Source organism: Diachasma alloeum, unplaced genomic scaffold, assembly GCF_001412515.2.
Source record: "Diachasma alloeum isolate Michigan unplaced genomic scaffold, Dall2.0 Dall_scaffold_00192, whole genome shotgun sequence".
Lineage (NCBI taxonomy): Eukaryota > Metazoa > Arthropoda > Insecta > Hymenoptera > Braconidae > Diachasma > Diachasma alloeum.
Genome location: NW_021680357.1, coordinates 1,501,133 through 1,521,624, shown reverse-complemented (window position 1 = coordinate 1,521,624; position 20,492 = coordinate 1,501,133). Strand labels below are relative to the sequence as shown.

Here is a 20,492-nt window from a genome sequence, read left to right as displayed (position 1 = left end):
CCGCCCCTCCGGTACCACGGCGCAAACGCAAAACCAACAATCTTCGTCCTTACTCACGCAGAAAAAGTACAAAAATTTTTTAAAAATGAGGAGAGGGAGATGAAACATTCACTGGACACGCTCTCTGCACCCTTACCGCCGACTCTCCGGCCCCCCACCCACCGTCACCCGCTCAACCGCAAACATTTGACCGGTACCGACATCGGTAATGACCCGGGCCAATTTTAAGACATTTATGGCGCCGAATTTGAGTCCTTTCCAAGTTGACAAATTGAATAAAAGTTTTAAAAATTATGAAAGTGAATTATCATTGATAAAATTGATTAATGAATTAATGAATTGATTAATAAGGAAAAAAATCCCAAAAGCTTAAACCTAGTTTTTTGAACAATTCTTCAACACTTGGAAAGTTTTTTTTTTTATAGAAAATGTAAAAATGTAAATCATTTGGAAGTACCAGGAATCAAAATTTATTCGTTTTGGATGCAGAAAATATTTTTCATAAAAAATTCAAGGAAATTCAGGTTTTTTAGAAAATACGAAAAAAAACTCCGGTTTTATTTTCGAGTCAATCAGTTGTTGATTAATTGATTAAAAACTTAATACATTACCCATTAGATTTCCCACTGATGTGTCTTTGTGGACGGAACATTGGCGGTGATAAAAGTTGCCGGGATTTAGGCGCGGGAATGAATTCAACATGGCGACAAAATATCTTAATTTAAGACGTCAGTCTCATTGTTTAGGCGATATACTTAAGCCACTCGGGGCGTCCCCATGTCTTAAAGATGGAAACAACTGTGTCTTAATCCAAGATTTCGATTCGTCTTAATCTAGGCCGTTAATTTGAGTTCATTTAAGACGTTAGTACGTCGTAATTTAAGAGGTAAAGTTAGAAGAAAGTTGGTTAGTCTTAAAATTAAGACTTTAATTCATCTTAAAAATAAGACGTTAATACGTCTTACATATAAGACGTTAATCTTAAATTTAAGACCCCATCAGTCTTAACACTGATCTTTCCCAATTTTTCAAAACTTCTCCGTTTTAATTTATCATCAAGTGTACGTAGTACCCCATGCAATGTCCTCGAAGAAAGTTTTTCAATAAATATTTCGCCGGGGGAAAGCACAAAAACTTGATACATTAACCAAAAAATTAATACATCAACCATTAGATTTCGTTCATAATCATTGATGCTCAACTACTCTTCAATTCAGACTTGAAATCAGATATCGCAGTTGATTCAAACATTTTTAACGACTGAAAAGTGTCTCAAGAAGTATCTAAAATGTACACATCAGTTTACGTTGATAATCGAGGTGATAAAATGATACTCGAATTACTTCTCAATTCACTGCATACATGGCTCCCCGCAATACAATCATAAAACTGGAAAACGGCACCAAGCGGTCTATGCGCAAGTGGTTTGATACGGGTGGTAATAAATGAAGCCTCTCGTTTTCACGGGAGTGCGACGGAGGACGAAAACATGGAACATGCCTGTTCACGCGTGACACGCGTGACTGAATTGTTCCGACATGGGTGTCCCGCTGGGTTATCGTCCGAGTTAATGCACGCACTCGTGCCGTTAATGCGCGTGTTAATTACCCACACGTGTGGCCCACGGTGACGAAGTACCAGATTCTTCGTACAGTAGAGGATTAATCACGGAGTTGAATGAGAGAAAGTGAATGTCCGCGCATTTCGTACGAAAATCAAGGTCTTAAATTGAAAATTAATCCATTTTTATTAGCTTAAATTGAGACGCTTGGTCGTGGGAGTAAATGGTCGGATTAAGATGGCTTAAAAACATGATTTTTTGGGTGGAAACAACTAACGTCTTCAATTAAGTCAATGTCTTAAATGTCTTAACAGTCTTAAATTCGAAGAAATTAAGATGAATTGAGATTGCCTTGAATGTTGGTAAGGTTTTGCATAAAAACGATGTCTTAAATCTATAGAAAGTCTTAAATTAAGACAACACCTTAAATTAAGCCACGGTCTTAAAGTAATAGCGTGTCTTAAATTGAGGCCTCGGAATTTTTTAACTCTGGTTTTAAGACATTTATGCAACCGAACTAATGTATCTTCGAGTGGCTTAAATTAAGCCACTCGATAATAAAACCATAGTCTTATTTAAAACCGTCTAAGACTCCAACTTCTGAGATTGACGTCATTCCTCATAAATTTTTATTAATAATTAATGATCATCAACTTTCTCATTGCGTAGGTTTTCATTAGCGACCGCAATTAAATTGAAAAATCCTCGCGAATTAAATTCAACCACAAGATCAACAACTTCCGTAGACAATAATTCGATAAATTGAGGGTTGAAAAATTGGAGTAAAATCCCGAGGAATGAATGAATTACTCCGAGGAAGTGGACGTGGTTTCGTTGGTTGTCCACTGGAGGAAGTTGCCCGCCGGGGTATTTAATTGGACAATAAATCGTGATTCTCCGATTTGCAACCTATTTCCTACTGCGGGGGCGGTTTCATCGCGAATGCGCGTGGGTGATACTCACGGAGGATTTTAGTTTATACATGTAGCGAATACCCACACGTGAATGCGATTCTGCCGGGTGTGAAAGTCGGAAGAAGCCAGTGTTATTTTCTTTGCCGTACAGGGACCGCCTCTCGTCTCATGTTGACTACAAAAATTGATTCCTACGGAGGTTGATGATTAATTCATCTCATCACCGACGGAGAATTGATGATCAATTTTTCATTACCTCGGTGAGCGACAGGTGATGATCAACGAATTGCAATTATTTGTGGAGGGTAACTGGGAACGTTAATATGATTTTTGTAGTTAAATTCTAAGTGGTTAATATGATTTTTGACAGGGGTGATTGGGTACTGCGACGCCACCTCGCGGTGGCGTCCCTGCACTGCAGACATTTTGAATATTGAGGCATAAGACATCTTTGGTGATTTATTAATTTAAAAAAGAATGAAAAAATTTATGAGGCATTGATGTGTGTCTTAATGCCTCAATTTGACTTAAATTTGGGGCCTCGCACGTCTTAAACAGGGAATAAAAGCGGCTTAATATGAATTATTATTTGTCAAACACAAAATGGATCTTAAGTGTCAAATTTGCAATGCGCAAAATTTTGAATATCTGAAAATAACACATATTGCGTCTACTAACGATTGGCGAGCAAGACATTTTCATAATGTCTTAAAATTCAAGTCGGTAAATTTAAGACATTTATGCTGTTATAATTTCAGCTACTTGAGGACTATTTAGTCACTATTTCCATTAAAACACGGAAACATAAAACACTTGGTGACTTTTCAAATTTTTTTCCGATTAATTGATTTTTCCGATTAAAAAATTATTATAGTATTGTGGATACATTAATGTCTTAATTTGAGACATTAGCAGATGATTCATCAAAATTTCAACGGGGAAAGGCTGAAAATTATCATTTCATACATAAAAATAATGAGGCATTGATGTGTGTCTTAATCCCTCAATTTAACGCAAATTTGGGGCCTCGATCGTGTTAAATAGGGAATAAAAGTGTCTTAATTTGAGATACTATTTTTCAAACACAAAAATTTGTTGCAATTGTCAAATATGTGACGAGGAAAATTTTGGATATCTTGAAATAAAACATGACATCCGAAAATAAAACATGATAAAGACATTTTCATAATATTTTAAAATTCAAGTCCGAAAATTTAAGACATTTATTCTGTCATAATTTAAGCTATTTGAGAACTATTTCGTCACTATTCCCGTTAAGACATGGAATTTCAAAACGTTTTTGGTGACTTTTTAAATTTTTTTCCAATTAATTGATTAAAAAAATAATTATAATATTTTGGATGCATTAATGTCTTAATTTGAGATAGCAGCAGAAGATTCATCAAAATTCCAATGAAAAAAGGTTGAAAATTATTATTTCATACATAAAAATAATGAGGCATTGACATGTGTATTAACCCCTTAATTTGACGCAAATTGAGGGCATCGATCGGCTTAAACAGGAAATAAAAGTGTCTTAATTTGAGCGGCGATTTTTCAAACACATAAATGTGTCTTGATTGTCAAATTTGTGATGAATAAAATTTGGAATATCTTCAAATAAAACATAATTTGACGCAAATTGAGGGCATCGATCGGCTTAAACAGGAAATAAAAGTGTCTTAATTTGAGCCACGATTTTTCAAACACATAAATGTGTCTTGATTGTCAAATTTATGATGAGTAAAATTTGGAATATTTTAAAATAAAACATAATTTAAGACATTTTCATAATGTCTTAAAATGCGAGTCCATAAATTTAAGAAATTCATTCTGTCATAATTTAAGCTATTTGAGCAGTACTTCGTCACTATTCCCATTAAGACATGGAATCTTAAAACATTTTTGGTGACTTTTTAATTTTTTTTCCAATTAATTGATTTAAAAAATTATTATAATATCTTGGATGCATTAATGTCTTAATTTGAGACATTAGCCGAAGATTCATCAAAATTCCGAAGGGAGGAGTTTGAAAATTATCAGTTCATCCATAATCGCTTCTAGCCCCACTCTAGATTCCCACACCAAGCCCCGGATCACATCTACATCTGCAAATACCCCCCAATAAAAAAAAATCCGAACGACTTGCCCACAGGTATAACCCTATCAACATCACAAAATTTACGAAACCACGTTGTGATGACATAAAGATACGGAAATATCGCGCGTGAAACCCTAATTTATGCATAAGCACACCCCCATACTTACGAAACCGGGGTAGAGTACCGTAATTTCGGTACCGCAAAAGCGTTACTCCAGAGCACAGTAACGACATAAAATAAATTACGTGATAATTATTCATAGGGAAATAACGTTCCGCTCGATTTTACGGTCATAATTACAAAGTCCTTATTTTTATGGCTGTATAGTTATAATTCGTCGACAGAATCAGCATAAATGTTGCTCCCGATGAATATAAAAAAAGAAATATTGTGTAAATTACCGAGCAAGTCAAATAATCGCGTAGCGAACTCGATTTTCAAAATCGATGTGAAATGTGCAAAATGTAATTTCAACAACTCTAACTGTTTATGATTCTTTTCAAATTTTTTTCACGCAATTTAATTCATAAATTTAATATTTAAAAATGGTTGAATGGTAACTGGCTTTTCCCCCAGTGATGAACATAAGTATTAATAAATAGAAATATCAATAATAATAATGGATTATTTGACTTGATATTTACAGATCCGGTAGCACAAACGGCTACCCTGACGAGCCTGGCATTATTCCTGAGCTCAGGATTGAGTGTGGCCTCGGCGGCGCCCCAGTACGGCCTAAGTTTCGCGGATATTGAGGGCCACCCCATGGAGCCCTGGGAGCAGCCCTGCGGAACCCCCTTGGGTGCGGCACTGAAGCGATCCCCTCAACGGCACAGTGTTCACCGTGCCTTGAAACGCGTGCGAACGCAACTGCGAGTTGCTCAGAATCACTTCAGAAAGGACCTGAAAGATGTTCACGACATTTATTCGAAGGTAAGTTACAAGAATCCGGTGATTGTAGAAATAAAAACTTCATTAAGTCGTTTTTAAGCCTTTTTAGGACTTTATGCCATCAAAATTGAGGCTCTCTCCACATTTTTATGGAATAGTCTTGCTAGTGGGGTATTAAATGTCTTAAAATTAGGTCTTAAATGAAGCCATTTATGGTCTTAATTTGAGACATTTATGTATTTTCATTTGTTGAATTAAAATCAATGGTTAACGTCTTAAAGCAAAAAGCACTCAAGACATTTGTTTTTTGCACTAGGGAAGGTAGTGACTTAAATTAAGACGATAGAAGTCTTAAGTGAAAATACTTTTTGTATCTTTACCAATTTCACTGAAATCAATAATGGAATTGATGTCTTAAATAACGTCACTCCCATCTTAAATTCTAAGACATTTCTTACATCTTAATCTTGAAAAAGTTTCAACAAATAATAAATATCTATAATTACGGTCAAATAAATAATAGCGTTACGTCTTAAATTAAGAAAATACACGACTCTTTCAACTCCATCTTAAACTCCGGTCGAATGAATGTCTTAAACATCTCGTCTTAAATTTCAAGACATCCAAAAATGATTCGAGCCATTGATATCAGCACCGAGATAAAAGAGCCATTCTTTTCAAAACAAGCGTCCAGCCTCTCGGCACCTTATGGCGCCTGAAAAAACTGTCAACTGAGATATTGTTTAGTCTATACCCCTGCAAGTCAAGCAGTTGCGCCGTATGCTCCGCATTTCCACGCGTATCTATTACAAAAGCTTCTCCATTATCCCACGTTGATTTAACAGTACACCTGATGACTTTTTAAACAACACGAGCATTGTGCGCCAGTGGCATATGCCTTCAAATTCCTCCCATTGTCCTGACTTGTTGACGAGTAGATAGTCCCATCGCATGATCAGCCACTGCGACAGAAAAAACTGCACTGTAGAAACTAGTGTTCGAGACGTCTTAATTTAAGACATTCTCGTTGCAAAAAGCCCTACGACCGATGAGAATCGTTTGTCCCAATTCATCAGCTATTGAATTTTCATATTACAACAAATGAATAAGATTTTAATCATAATTACAACTCAATTCTTTCTAGGACGCACTTTGGAGCGTGAATTTCTGGAATTCAATGTTTGTTGATACTCTGGTAAAAGTGCGCGCCCACACTGTTATCAATTTTTAGTTAGTTCACACGGGAATTCAATTAATCTGTTGTTCATCTCATCAATATAATTCTGTGCTTAGAATATTGTCATCTCGTGTTTTCAGTACAAAATTAAAAATTAAAACTTCATTTGGAATATTGAGTTACAGCTTTTTTTTATTCACATCGGAAATTTTGTATTTGGATATTAATATTATTTGTTCAAAGTGAAAAAATCGGTCATCATTTTCACTATATTGCATTCAGATTAAAAAATGTGAGGTAATCGTATAATTCTAGCTATTAATTCTAATCAACTTTGTTCGAAGAAAACCTTAGGAAACGCAATATTAAGAAAGTGAAATTATTCCATTTTCCTCTGACCTAAATGATTTGGACATTTCACAGATATTTCATAGAATGGTATTCAATTCTGCTTTGTTTTTTAGGCGGGCTTCATAAAAATTCGGCGCAAGACGATTGTATAATACTCATGAAAAATTGCATTTTCGGACTTTTTGGATCATACTGGGTCGATATGACCCAAAAAATCCAAAACTTAAATTTGCCCGATTTCAAAGCTTCCATTCGGATTTTCTGACAATTTTCTAAAAAACTGGGGAATTTTCTCAGTTTTCTCGAATCGTAAAATCATCCTTATATATTTCTATATTAATTATTAAATAAATCTATGTTCTTATACATTTAGATGAATAACAGTTCATTCATCTTAAAAATTTTCAATGTTTGTTTAGCTCTAGTAAAAGTGCGTGCCCATCCTGTTATCAATTTTTAGTTAGTTCACACGGTAATTCAATTAATCTGTTGTTCATATCATCAATATAAATCCGTGCTGAGGATATTGTCATCTCGTGTTGTCAGTACAAAATTAAAAATTAAAACTTCATTTGGAATATTGAGTTACAGCTTTTTTTTATTCACATCAGAAATTTTGTATTTGGATATTAATATTATTTGTTCAAAGTGAAAAAATCGATCATCATTTTCACTATATTGCATCCAGATGCTCCTGTTCTTAACGTAAAAAATGTGAGATAATCTCATAATTCTAGCTATTAATTCTAATCAACTTTGTTCGAAGAAGACCTTACTAAACGCAATATTAAGAAAGTAGAATTATTCCATTTTCCCCTGACCTAAATGATTTGGACATTTATGATTCGTTTATTCATGTTTCATAGAATGGTATTCAATTTTTTCCCAGGTTGTTCTTAGAAAGAAAAACAAGACATTTGATAGACAAGACATTCTCATAATGTTTTTATTTTCATAACTATTGACACCTAGAATGTTCAGAGTACATGTCTTAATGTAATTTAAAAAAGGAGAATGACTCAAATTTGATAAAAGTGTCTTAATTTTATTAATTTAACTTTGCTTTGCTCTCTCAGCTCAAGAAATTCCTTTTGTGACCATCGGTCGTTTTTTTTCACGGCGTGCGACTGAAGCGAAAACACGAAAAAAAATATACAGCAAAAAATAACCCTAAAAAACCGCGATAATTGCAGCATCGATCTGGATGACAGTATAAACACGAACGTCGTATTACGTCCGCAGGTTTATAAAGTGCTGAAGGGGCAGTACCACATGACATGGCTACCGAAGAACCAGCTGGAGTGGTATCACAGTGAATTGTGGTGCAAGGAGAAAAGCAAAAAGGCGGAGCACGCGTTGCCGAGACTTCACGATGCACTCCAGAGGTTCGCTATCACGTTTCATTCACTCAGGAAATTTCGATTGAAGTCCAATATCGATGCGGAACGAACGATCAACAGGCGGAATGAGATTGTCGGGGGAATGCAGAACGAAGTATTAAGGGTGAGCAATATTTCCGTTTTACACTGTTGACAATTTTGCGCTGAAATTTTCGGTAAGAGTCTGGGAAAATTCTGACAAGCATCATTTTGACGGAAATTTCAATGAATTTTGTTAATGAAAATTCATAATTTCAGGGAAACATCCGTGGGAACTGTCAATTTCAGTTTAATTACTCCGGGAAAATTAATGAAAAATCAGAAGAAATTAGAGAAATCTCTTCTTGAATTTCAGATGCCTCTGAATTTTCATAGAATTCCGAGAAGTTTTTAAGGAGTTCCCTGGGAATTCAAGGGAATTTGACAGTGAATATTCCTTTTCACTTGAAAGTTCAGGAAAATTGTGACATGTCCGTCTTTCTGCCGCTAAAAAATTGCGACTTTCCTTGAATTGTCAGAGAAACTTGAAATTCCATTGACTTTTTCCCCTTAAATCAAATTCCAGGTCTTTTTCCGGAAAATTCAACGATATTTACCTGGATTTTCCCAATTCTCATTCAATTCCATAAAGTTCATTAATTTTTCAGGCGAATTATGAATTTTCAATCACAAAATTATTTGAAATTTCATTGGAAATGGTACTCAATTAAAATTTCCAAAAACTATATCAGAAATTTAAGCCAAAAATTTTCAACCGCTTAGATCTCAATAACAAATAGTTTTAGCCCTTATTCCACCCTTATTTAGCTCGTGTTCAAGTAGATTTAACCCTCAGCTGAGTTTTTGACGAATATCTCCGAATCCAAGCAACATATCGAAATTTTCGTAACTACCTTTTTTGTAGCGCTCAATTCGCCCTACAAAAAAGATTTTGACAAAAATTTTTCTATTTCCCTTAGATTTCGATATATTCATAGTAAACTGGCCGCTAGTCAAAATGGCCATGGGATTACCGACAGTTTCTGTATCAAATTCCATACAATCCCTTGAAATCAGTGAAATTACACGAAATCCTACAATCAGCGATAAAAAAGAAACATTCAGAATCATTTGAAATCCCTGAAACCACTCAAAAAATTCCCCCGCAATCGAATGAACTCAGCGATTTCAAGAAATCATTGACAGTCGCTTCAACGAAAATTATGAATAAAAAGTTGGATTTGATTAAAATGCGTGATTTCTCCGGCTGCACGTGAATCACCTCCTCTCGCACCGCCTAATTCATTTGTTCTCCTCCTCAGATGCTCTGCGAAGTAGAAACAGCAATCTTAAACCTCGGTCTTCAACTCCCCGTTGTGCACAAGGCGAAGATTGTCACGGAGAGTCCGGATTGGGCGACCGAGGGAGACCTGACGCTCATGCTTATTCAGGACTGGGGTGTCCTTCGACTTTATCAAGCCTTCTTAAACGACTGGACTCGTGCATTCCGCAATGCAACGGCCACGGGACCCGGTACATGCGATCCCAACACTGTTAAGCCACTGTCTGCTTACCGTCCGAAGCCGAAAAATCCGAAGAAAGTTGTGCGAATGAAGGCGAAACGACCGTCCCAGGAGAGGAAGAAAAATCCAAACGGTCGATTTAGGAAGCAGAAGAGTGTGGGACCGAGTGGTGAGGGCCTACAGACTAGGAGACGCGGCATGAGACGGAGGCTCATGAGAAATAGACGACGAAAAATCGTGCAGTGAAATCACTATTTTTGTCTGTTTTTACACTTCAAAAATACTAACTCGCGAATGAAAATCATCAATTATTTATTCCATTTTTCATATTCATCTTGAGGTGTTTTAAGGCTCAAAATGTACTTGATCATTCGATTTTCTTTTTATTCAGGATTAATTGAATCGATGTTTGATGGAAGAGAAGATGTATGTGGGGTGGAAGTCAAGGGAGATATTTTAAGAATAGATCAGGAGAGTTACTTCGAAATGAAAAAGACGATTGAATTGTGAAAAAAGTCGCCAATAGCGGCTGGAATGAGGACATTTTGGCACCCTTTTTAGGACTTTTTTGTGGGCAAATTTAAATCATTCATAGTGTTTCAATTTAAGACATTAAGACGTGCTTTTTCAACATTGTAGGGGTTTTACTCGAAGATTTTTTGTTTCAAACTCATGATGTCTTATTTTTTTTCCCCAATGGTCGACCCTGTTGATAAGACATTTTTGTGTTGAATGTCTTAAATTAAGACGTCTTAAAGACACTTTTTTCCCGCTTTTAAGTCGTTTGGTCCTGAAATTTAGGTCTTTTTTAAATATCTGAACTTAAGAAATTAAGACTTTTTTTTTCAGTGGTCGACCCTGTCGATAAGACATATTTTCATCTCTAATGTCTTAAGTTAAGACGTCTTAAAGACACTTTTTCCGTGCTTTTAAGACGTTTTTGTCCCGAGATTTAGGTCTTTTAATATGGGAACTTGAGACATTAAGACTTTTTTTCAATGGTCGACCCTGTTGATAAGACATCTTTTCATGTTTAATGTATTAAATTAAGACGTCTTAAAGACACTTTCCCCGCTTTTAAGACGTTTGCGCCCCAAATTCAGGTCTTTTTTAATGTTTGATTTTAAGACATTAAGACTTTTTTTTCAGTCGTTGACCCTGTTGATAAGACATTTTCGTGTGTGATGTCTTAAATTAAGACGCCTTAAAGACACTTTTTTTCCTTTTTAAGACAGTTGTGTCTCCAAATTGAGGTCTTTTTTAATGTCTTAACTTAAGACGTTAAGACTTTTTTTAATGGTCGACCCTGTTAATAAGACATATTTTTACGTTTAATGTCTTAAATTAAGACGCCTTAAAGACACTTTTTTTCCTTTTTAAGACAGTTGTGTCTCCAAATTGAGGTCTTTTTTAATGTCTCAACTTAAGACGTTAAGACTTTTTTTAATGGTCGACCCTGTTAATAAGACATCTTTTCACGTTTAATGTCTTAAATTGAGACGTCTTAAAGATACATTTTTTCCTTTTTAAGACGTTTATGTCTTCAAATTCAAGTCCTTTTTTGTGTCTCAAATTAAGACATTAAGACTTTTTTTCAGTCGTTGACCCTGTTGATAAGACATTTTCGTGAGTGATGTCTTAAATTAAGACGCCTTAAAGACACTTTTTTTCCTTTTTAAGACAGTTGTATCTCCAAATTGAGGTCTTTTTTAATGTCTTAACTTAAGACGTTAAGACTTTTTTTAATGGTCGACCCTGTTAATAAGACGTATTTTCACGTTTAATGTCTTAAATTGAGACGTCTTAAAGATACTTTTTTCCCTTTTTAAGACGTTTATGTCTTCAAATTCAAGTCCTTTTTTGTGTCTCAAATTAAGACATTAAGACTTTTTTTTCAGTCGTTGCCCCTGTTGATAAGACATTTTCGTGTGTGATGTCTTAAATTAAGACGCCTTAAAGACACTTTTTTTCCTTTCTAAGACAGTTGTGTCTCCAAATTGAGGTCTTTTTTAATGTCTTAACTTAAGACGTTAAGACTTTTTTTAATGGTCGACCCTGTTAATAAGACATATTTTCACGTTTAATGTCTTAAATTAAGACGCCTTAAAGACACTTTTTTTCCTTTTTAAGAAAGTGTGTCCAAATTGAGGTCTTTTTTAATGTCTTAACTTAAGACGTTAAGACTTTTTTTAATGGTCGACCCTGTTAATAAGACATATTTTCACGTTTAATGTCTTAAATTGAGACGTCTTAAAGATACTTTTTTCCCTTTTTAAGACGTTTATGTCTTCAAATTCAAGTCTTTTTTTGTGTTTCAAATTAAGACATTAAGACGAGCTTTCTAAATATTCTAGAGATTTTAGACAAGGGTTTTTTGTTTCGAACTCATGATGTCTTATTTCCTTTTTCTCTATGGTCGACCCTATTAATAACACATATTTTTGCGGTCAAGGTTTAAAATTAAGCTGTCTTAAAGACCCCTTTTTAAAACGTAAAAAAATTTAATCGTTCGAAAAAAATTCCATCAGTCCTTTCCTCTCAAAAGATATTCTTCCAGAGATCGAACGACATCAACATCTCTCTCGTCTTTTTGAAATAAAACAATACTCCACGTCTCTTCTCTTCTATTGACAATCGAAATATACTATTCGACGGGAATTTAATAACCAGGGTATCTACACAATCCACGGACTTGAGACCAGTATTATAAAAATGCTATTTAAGAGTTAAAAGCAGTATTACAACGCAGCAAATGCCTCCATCAACGATTAATAATTTGCAATATTCAGTGGACAAGTTTCCCCTGTAAAAAAAAATAGACACTTGTACATAGTGAGTATCTCACTCTCATCATGTGCCTTTTGCGGGTAATTCAATGTTCCACAAGTAACTCGGATGAAGTAGAAAAAATTATTTATTTGTTCTAGCTTTAACGCGCGGCACAGGCGAGCTTAAAGTTATTAGCTGTGATATTGTGAACGTAAGATTTTTCATTAATGTTATTTTATACGATAAAGGGATTCGAGTATGAGACTATTCTAAGGGATTTTTACACTCTATTATAATTGATTAATTGAGGTTTTTGGAATCTCGGAGGGTCTCGTTTATTTTCACTGGGAATTTCAGTCTCTCTTCAGCTGGGGAAATATCGGAGAGATAAATTTCACGAAAGAACACTTTTTGTTGTATTCTTCGACTGATAAGAACACTCCATTCATAATCCGTGACAATTTTTTATTCATCCGGTGGATGATATTTTTGATTTGATGAATATTTCCATTTTCTACTTGCGAGTGAAATGAATTTAGGGTAGTATTTTATAAATCTATTGTAATGTATTTTTTATGGATTTTACTGATAGTGTATTTATTGGGCATACACGCATACTTATTTGTATTATGATAAACTATTTATTATACCACGTTACCATTTCGTAAATCAATGTGTGTATTTATTTACCTGTCTGACCCGTCGATCCCGACAATTTGACGTTTTATTTGATTTTGTTGCTGTTTTGTTTTTTAATTGAACAAATGTTTTGAAAATAACTTGAATGGACTCTTGTTATTTAATTGTACATATCAGGGGGCTATGAGGCAGTCGTTGGGCGGATTTTATAATCATCGATATGCATGTGCGAGGACCTGCGCGATACATCACACGAGATTATTCCTGCAACGAGATTATGAACAACGCGGATGTGGAGAATTATTTCTTTGGATGAAATGGCTTTGATCGAGATGAAGGAGTTCATTTTCATTGAGGAATCGAACTTAGAATTAATGAATGAGTTTATTCAACTGGCTCGTAATGAAGCTTTTATACAATTTTTATTTTTATTTGCGATATTTTTGCATTCAATGAATAGTTTTTCCAATATTAACGAGTGTTTTTTTCATTCCAATGAAGAGTGTACTAATGGGAAGTGAATTTATTCACACGTAATAGTCCTTTATTCAGATTGCATTACTTGTTTATTGAGAATTGGAATAATTCCATTGAAATTAATAGAAAAAATTCTGAGAATCTGTGCGATACATGAGACGAGATTATGAACGATGCGGATGAATACTTTTTGGAATTTTATACGCTTGGAGAAGCCGTTTATTTCCATTGAATGAATTTTACTTAGAGCAAATGAATGAGTTTATTCAGAGAGCTCATGATGAATCTTTCATTCAAACTTAATGATGAATCTTTTCATTTTTTCATGTGATATTTAAAATTAAACGAATAGTTTTCTGAATACAATCGAATGTTTTCTTGATTCAAGTGAAAAATTTATTATTTTGAAATAAATTTATTCACACGTAACAGTCCTTTATTCAGATTGTATTTATTGTTTATTAAAAATTGCAACATTTCCATTGAAATGAATGGGAAAATTTCAACGAAAGAATTTTATTTGATCGATATGGGTAACTGAAGTTTTTTCCTCATTGAAAAATTCTCGGAAATTTTTTACACGTCAAGTTTTCCTCGGCGAATTCTTCCCTTCGAAATCAATTTTCCGCACCAATTTTTTTCATGTCGGTTTTTGCTTGGAGTTTTTTTTTTCAATGCTAATTGATTTTTTTTCGGTTAGATGACAAAAAAAAAGTTTTTTTTTATTGTAAAAATGAAAAAGTTGATGACAAAAATGGTCTTTTTTTATTCACGTTTGTTTAATAAATTCATTATTTACCGACCAATGTTGATATGTAAATTTTAAATTCGATGCGATTTCATTTTTAATCAGATCAGTTGAGTTGTGTTACATTCAATAAAGAATTGATGCTGTATTCAAATATGTTTGATTTCATATTTTCCAGGGAAATATCACACGAAAACTTTTCTTAGGAAAAATTTTCCGGGGAATTTTTACAGGAAAAAAAATCCGCAATTAATTAAACGTGGATTTAATTTCAAATTGAAAAGCAGAAAATCAATCACAACCATTTTAATTTCCCAATACAATTTATTGAAATAATTATCTCAAATAATATTGTAGAGACAATATTTCTAAATAATTCCCACGAAAGGCTCCCCACCACCGAAAAATTAATAAATATGATAATTTGTCGAAAAAGGGGTAAAAATCCTCGCGATTTTTTATCGACTGAAAAGTCCCAAACGACACATAATCCTACCAGGAGTCCATATACCGAATGCTGGCGTCGCCAGCAGGTGGTGGCCACCGCCAGAATCGATAAATCCCCGAAACCCGTACGTCAGAGGCGCTCGTAAAACCCCAAAACATGAGTAATAGATGACGGAATAGTATCAACTCATCGACTCATAACCCGTAGAATCGTGACGTATCGACGGGTTATTCTCCCGAGAAAACGGGGGAGTTCGTGTGAAAATACCTGGTATCATTTCAGTAAACAAATAAATGCCGATGCCGGCTAAGAATAGGAACACTACCGTACACGGTTTGCCGTCGTGCGTCTGGCGTATTTGTAGTTTCATTGATAAAATCATTCCTTCCGTTGTGTGTCATACGAATTACAACGATTGTCGAAATTTTTTCGGGGCACGTGTGGTGGGGTATCGATTATGGCAAGTGGTGCAACATTTGATGATGTGGGACGAGACATAATATTGAATTCCATCCGATTAATCTAGTGAATAAAACGAATATTCTGTAATTTTTGTCATGTTTCTATATTTATTCTTCTAACAAATGGGATTGTTTATAAATATTTTCTTTTTGCCGTTGGATTCCTTTTTGTTTATTAGGGGGATACGCATCCTGCTCGCTCCGCTCGCCAACCCTCATATGACCCACATAGGACCCCCATCATCCTTATTCCAATTCTTGCGACCCTTAATCTGAACCTCGTGACCTTGTGATCTTTATTCGGACCCATATGACTCTTACTCTGACCCTCATGACTATTATTTTGACCCTCGTGACCCTCATTACACCCCTCATGATCCTTATAACCCTTGATCTGACCCTTGCGACCCTTAATCTGATCCTCGTCATCCTTATTCTGATCCTCATGGCCCTTAATCTCACTCTGGTAACCCTCAATTTGATCGTCGTGAGCCTTATTCTGACCCTCATACCCTGATTCTGAACCTCGTGACGTTTATTCGGACCCATATGACCCTCACTCTGACCCTCATGACTATTATTTTGACCCTTGTGACCCTCATTACACCCCTCGTGACCCTTACAACTTTTAATCTGACCCTTGATCCCTTGTGACCCTTAATCTGACCCTTATGACCCCTAATCTGACCTTGTGACCCTTAATCTGTCCATCGTGACCATTATTCTGAGCCTTATGACCCTTACTCTGATCCTCATCACCATTATTTTAACCCTCGTGATCCTTATTTTGATCCTCGTGATCTTCAATTGTGGAGTCTTAATTTCGAGTATCAAATTTTTATTACCAGAAGTAGATTTGGAATTTTATAATATAGAGAGATAAGAAAATATGTTTTTTTATAAGTACTTAAAAGTGCTGGTGCTTGTTTTGTAAAATGCATTTTTTTTATTTGTAAATTAGTTTCCACTAAGCTTCCAGTTTGTAAATTATTTTCCACGATTTCAAAATTTCAAAAGATTGTAACTTTTTAAAAATAAACTTTTTCTGGAAATTCGACAATTTTTTTAAAGCGAAATAGAGTTGAATGTCCCATTTCTGTAGACTCCAATGAATTTTTTGGTGTAATTTTTAGAAATTTTTATGAAGTGGTAGTGTCACCGGAATTTCAAGAAATTTCGTCATTGAAAAATCATAGTTTGATTACAACGATTGTCGAAATTTTTTGTGACGCGCGAGGTGGATTAGTTATTGCGTCAAGTGGTACAATATTTGATGAGATAGTTGATGGATATTAGATGAGCCGTAATATCGAAATTATCCCATCCCATTATCCCATCTAATTATTCCGGGAAAAAAGCCGAATATGCTCTGCATTTTTTCATATTTTTATGCCGATTCCTTTAAACAAATGAGGTTGTTCGTAAACATATTCACTTTTCGCCATCGGATTTTTTTTGTTGACAAGACAATATGTGTTGCGATAGGCGTTTTTTCTTCATAAAATAAATTTTTTATTTGTAAATTATGGGAAAAAAACTATTTTTCAACAATTGAAAATTTCCAAATATTATAATGAAAAAAAATCTTTTATCCTTGGTTGAATGAGTTGAATGTCCCATTTCTGTAGACTCCAATTAATTTTTCGGTGTAATTTTTAGAAATTTTTATGAAGTGGTAGGTCACTGGAATTTCAAGAAATTTCGTCATTGAAAAATCATAGTTTGATTACAACGATTGTCGAAATTTTTTGTGACGCGCGAGCTGGATTAGTTATTGCGTTAAGTGGTGCAATATTTGATGAGATAGTCGATGGATATTAGACGAGACGTAATATCGAAATTTCATCTAATTAATCCGGGAAAAAAGCCGAATATCCTCTGCATTTTTTCATGTTTTTATACCGATTCCTTTAAACAAATGAGGTTGTTCGTAAAAATATTCACTTTTTGCCATCGGATTTTTTTTGTTGACAAGACAATGTGTTGCGATGGGCGTTTTTTCTTCATAAAATAAATTTTTTACTTGTAAATTATGGGAAAAAAATTATTTTTCAACAATTGAAATTTTCCAAATATTATAATGAAAAAAAATCTTTTGTCCTTGGAAGCGGAGCTGTATTTGATAGATTTTTTACATGAATTGATTTTAGAATAACACCTGCATAAATAAAATAATTTTGAAAAACCTATTTCAATAAATAACAATCAGTGAATCATCGTGTGATGTATATCAGTGGGGATTTCCCCACCCAATACGATAGGGATCAATTCTGCCCAGATGGTTGAGAATTAAATACCGCAAATGATATGACATCTCTCACAGACGAGTCATCAGGTGGCAGCTTGGTACGAAAAAATTTGATAAAAAACCTGCTGCAGTCGCTTGAAAATTCTATAGGATTTCTATTGAACCTTTCATTCAGTTTTGGCCTTTTTTCAATAGAAATGTTCAATGAAATGTGTTCTATAGAAAAAAAGTTTTTTGTTTGATTTTTTTTTACTGAACAGAGAAGAAAAATAGAGTGGAAAAAGCTTGGAGAATTCATAACCAGGAATTCCTATAGAAAATGTTGCAAGAGGAAATGTGGTTCAGAAAGATGGAATTCTATTAGAAATTATATTCTATTTTTTCAATAAAACAAAACGCGTAATAAAGCTGCGGGATTCTCCAATAGAATCGACCAACAACTAATAGAATTTTCAATAGAATTTCAATAGAATCCAATAAAATTTTCTTTTGAATTTTTCACAGAGTTTAGCCTTCTTTCAATAAAAATGTTCAACGGGAAATATTCTATAGAAAAACAATTATAGAATGTGATTTTTTTACACAACTTATTCTCTAGAGCTATTTTCCACACAAATTCTACAACTCAAATTTTCCAAGTGTTTTGTTTGAAGTTTTTAATGAGAAGAAAAATGGAGCGGAAAAAAATTGGAGAATTCATACCCAAGAATTCCTATAGAAAATGTCTCAATAGGGAATATTGCTCAGAATGATGGAATTCTATTTGATATTTTTTCTATTAAACAAATCGTGCAGTAAACCTACAGAATTCTCCAATAAAATTGGCCAACCAATAGAATCTTCGATTGAATTCGCTACGTGTATTTCTAAAATTTTCTCATGCGTAATTGAAAGTACAAACAGCTGGAAAATAATTCCCGGCAAAAATGCCAGGATGACGAGTGCATTCCGGTGCTTCGAGGAAAGTTCCAAACGTAAAAGCTAACTGGAGTGGGCGGACTCCAGGAAACATTCACCATACGCACATATCCGCGCATGCAAATTCTTTATTCTGTTAATCTTTCTAATTCCAAAAAAAGTCATTTACATCAGCGCATTTCGAGCGATGATACCGCGCGGTAATTCGTAGATTACATCGGAATTAATTGATATCGATGGGTGACGAAACCTGTCTATCGTCACTGCAGCTTATCAGTACCCCACCGAGACATTCTCACACAATTAGACTCGATTTTATAAATTCCAGGCGATTAATTTTTGGGGGTGACAAATCGTCCCAAGTGACGCTGACTATATCACCTCGAGGAGCACCAACAAGTGATGATTAATACGAGATGATTATCTGGGTTTGATGAGTTTTTGAGTGGATATGATCGTAAAAAATTAATAAAATGTTTTTCAGAATTTCAGGCATTTTTCCTGGGTTTGATTATGGTGATTAAAAAATCTGTGACATCTTTGGAAGTTTAAGACATTAATACATGTCTTGAACGTGTATTTCTCGGGTATCAAAAAATGTCATCTTCTTCGACTTGAAATTTTGTCAATGACTGAGGTCTTAAATTCAAGACTGATTTAAAACACTTGTTTTAATTGAAAACACTAGTTTTAATTTTATATTCTAGTCTCAATTTGTGACACTACAGTAGATAGAAGACCCTTGAATTACGGCCGCAGTCTTACCTTAAGACACTCTTGATGTTAAGACGTGAAAAAACTGTTTTTATGTTTCAATAATGGGTTTTTAAATACGACAAAATTTGATTTTTAGCCGTTTTGAAAAATCTTATTTGATTTTAAATTTAAATTAAACCTCCGGATTTTAAGACTGGGCAATTTTAAGACATGTGTTGATAAGAAATTCTAAATTCTAAGACCTCGGTAAATATTTCAGTTAAAACCGCAAAAATGTCTCTCCTCCCGATTTCAGAAATTGGGACATATTGTCACATCTTAAATTAAGCTTCTGGATTCTAATACTCGATAATTTTAGGACATGTCTAGACAAAAAATCATAACTTTCAAGATCTCAAAAAAAAAATCTCAATTAAACCCCCAAATATTTCATTCCTCCGATGTCAGAAATTAAGATATACAGTTATGTCTTAACTTAAGCTCCACATTCTAAAACTCCACAATTTTAAGACATGTCAAGTAAGAAAATTATAACTTTCAAGACCTCAAAAGTCTCAATTAAATCCCCAAAAATGTTATGCCCCCCCCCCGATGTCAGAAATTAAGACATACCGTCATGTCTTATTAAACCTCTGTATTCTATGACTCGACAATTTGAAGCCATGTCCAGATAAAAAATCACAACTTTCAAGACCTCAAAAAATATCTCAATTAACACCTCAAAAATTTCATCCCACCGATATCCGAAATTAAGCCGTTCCGCCACGTCTTAAATTAATTCTCTGGATTCCAAGACCCGACAATTTTAAGACACGTCTAGACCAAAAATAGTAATTTCTGAGATTTCAATAAATATTTCAATTGAAACCCCAAAAATTTCATTCCCCCCGACATCACCAATTAAGACATTCCGCCACGTCTTAAATAAACCCCTGGTTTTCCCGACATTCTCAAACCCACCAGAACCTGAATATTTTTCCAATGACGAGTAGCCCCCAGTCGGTTCGTCTGACGCGTGCCGCGAGAAAAAGCACACCAGCCTCCCCCCCCCCGTCAATATTTTTTCTCACAGATACCGATAGAGACACTCAGCGTTCGAGCCGTTGTACGTACGTACGATTTGTTTACTCTATGGCATATATAAAGGAGGAAGCACGAGGGTTTGACAATCTCAGTTTGCCATCATCACC

The 20,492-nt window shown here is 34.6% G+C and overlaps 1 protein-coding gene across 1 annotated transcript in view; it reads left to right on the top strand.

The window, feature by feature from the left end:
- LOC107048394 overlaps positions 1 to 10,123 on the top strand; it is a 114,120-nt gene extending 103,997 nt beyond the window's left edge. The window contains exons 2-4 of the mRNA XM_029126799.1: positions 5,224 to 5,510; positions 8,239 to 8,499; positions 9,677 to 10,123. Coding sequence (XP_028982632.1) covers positions 5,224 to 5,510; positions 8,239 to 8,499; positions 9,677 to 10,123 — 995 coding nt within the window. The remainder of the gene's footprint in view (positions 1 to 5,223; positions 5,511 to 8,238; positions 8,500 to 9,676) is intronic.
- Positions 10,124 to 20,492: the final 10,369 nt, after the last annotated feature.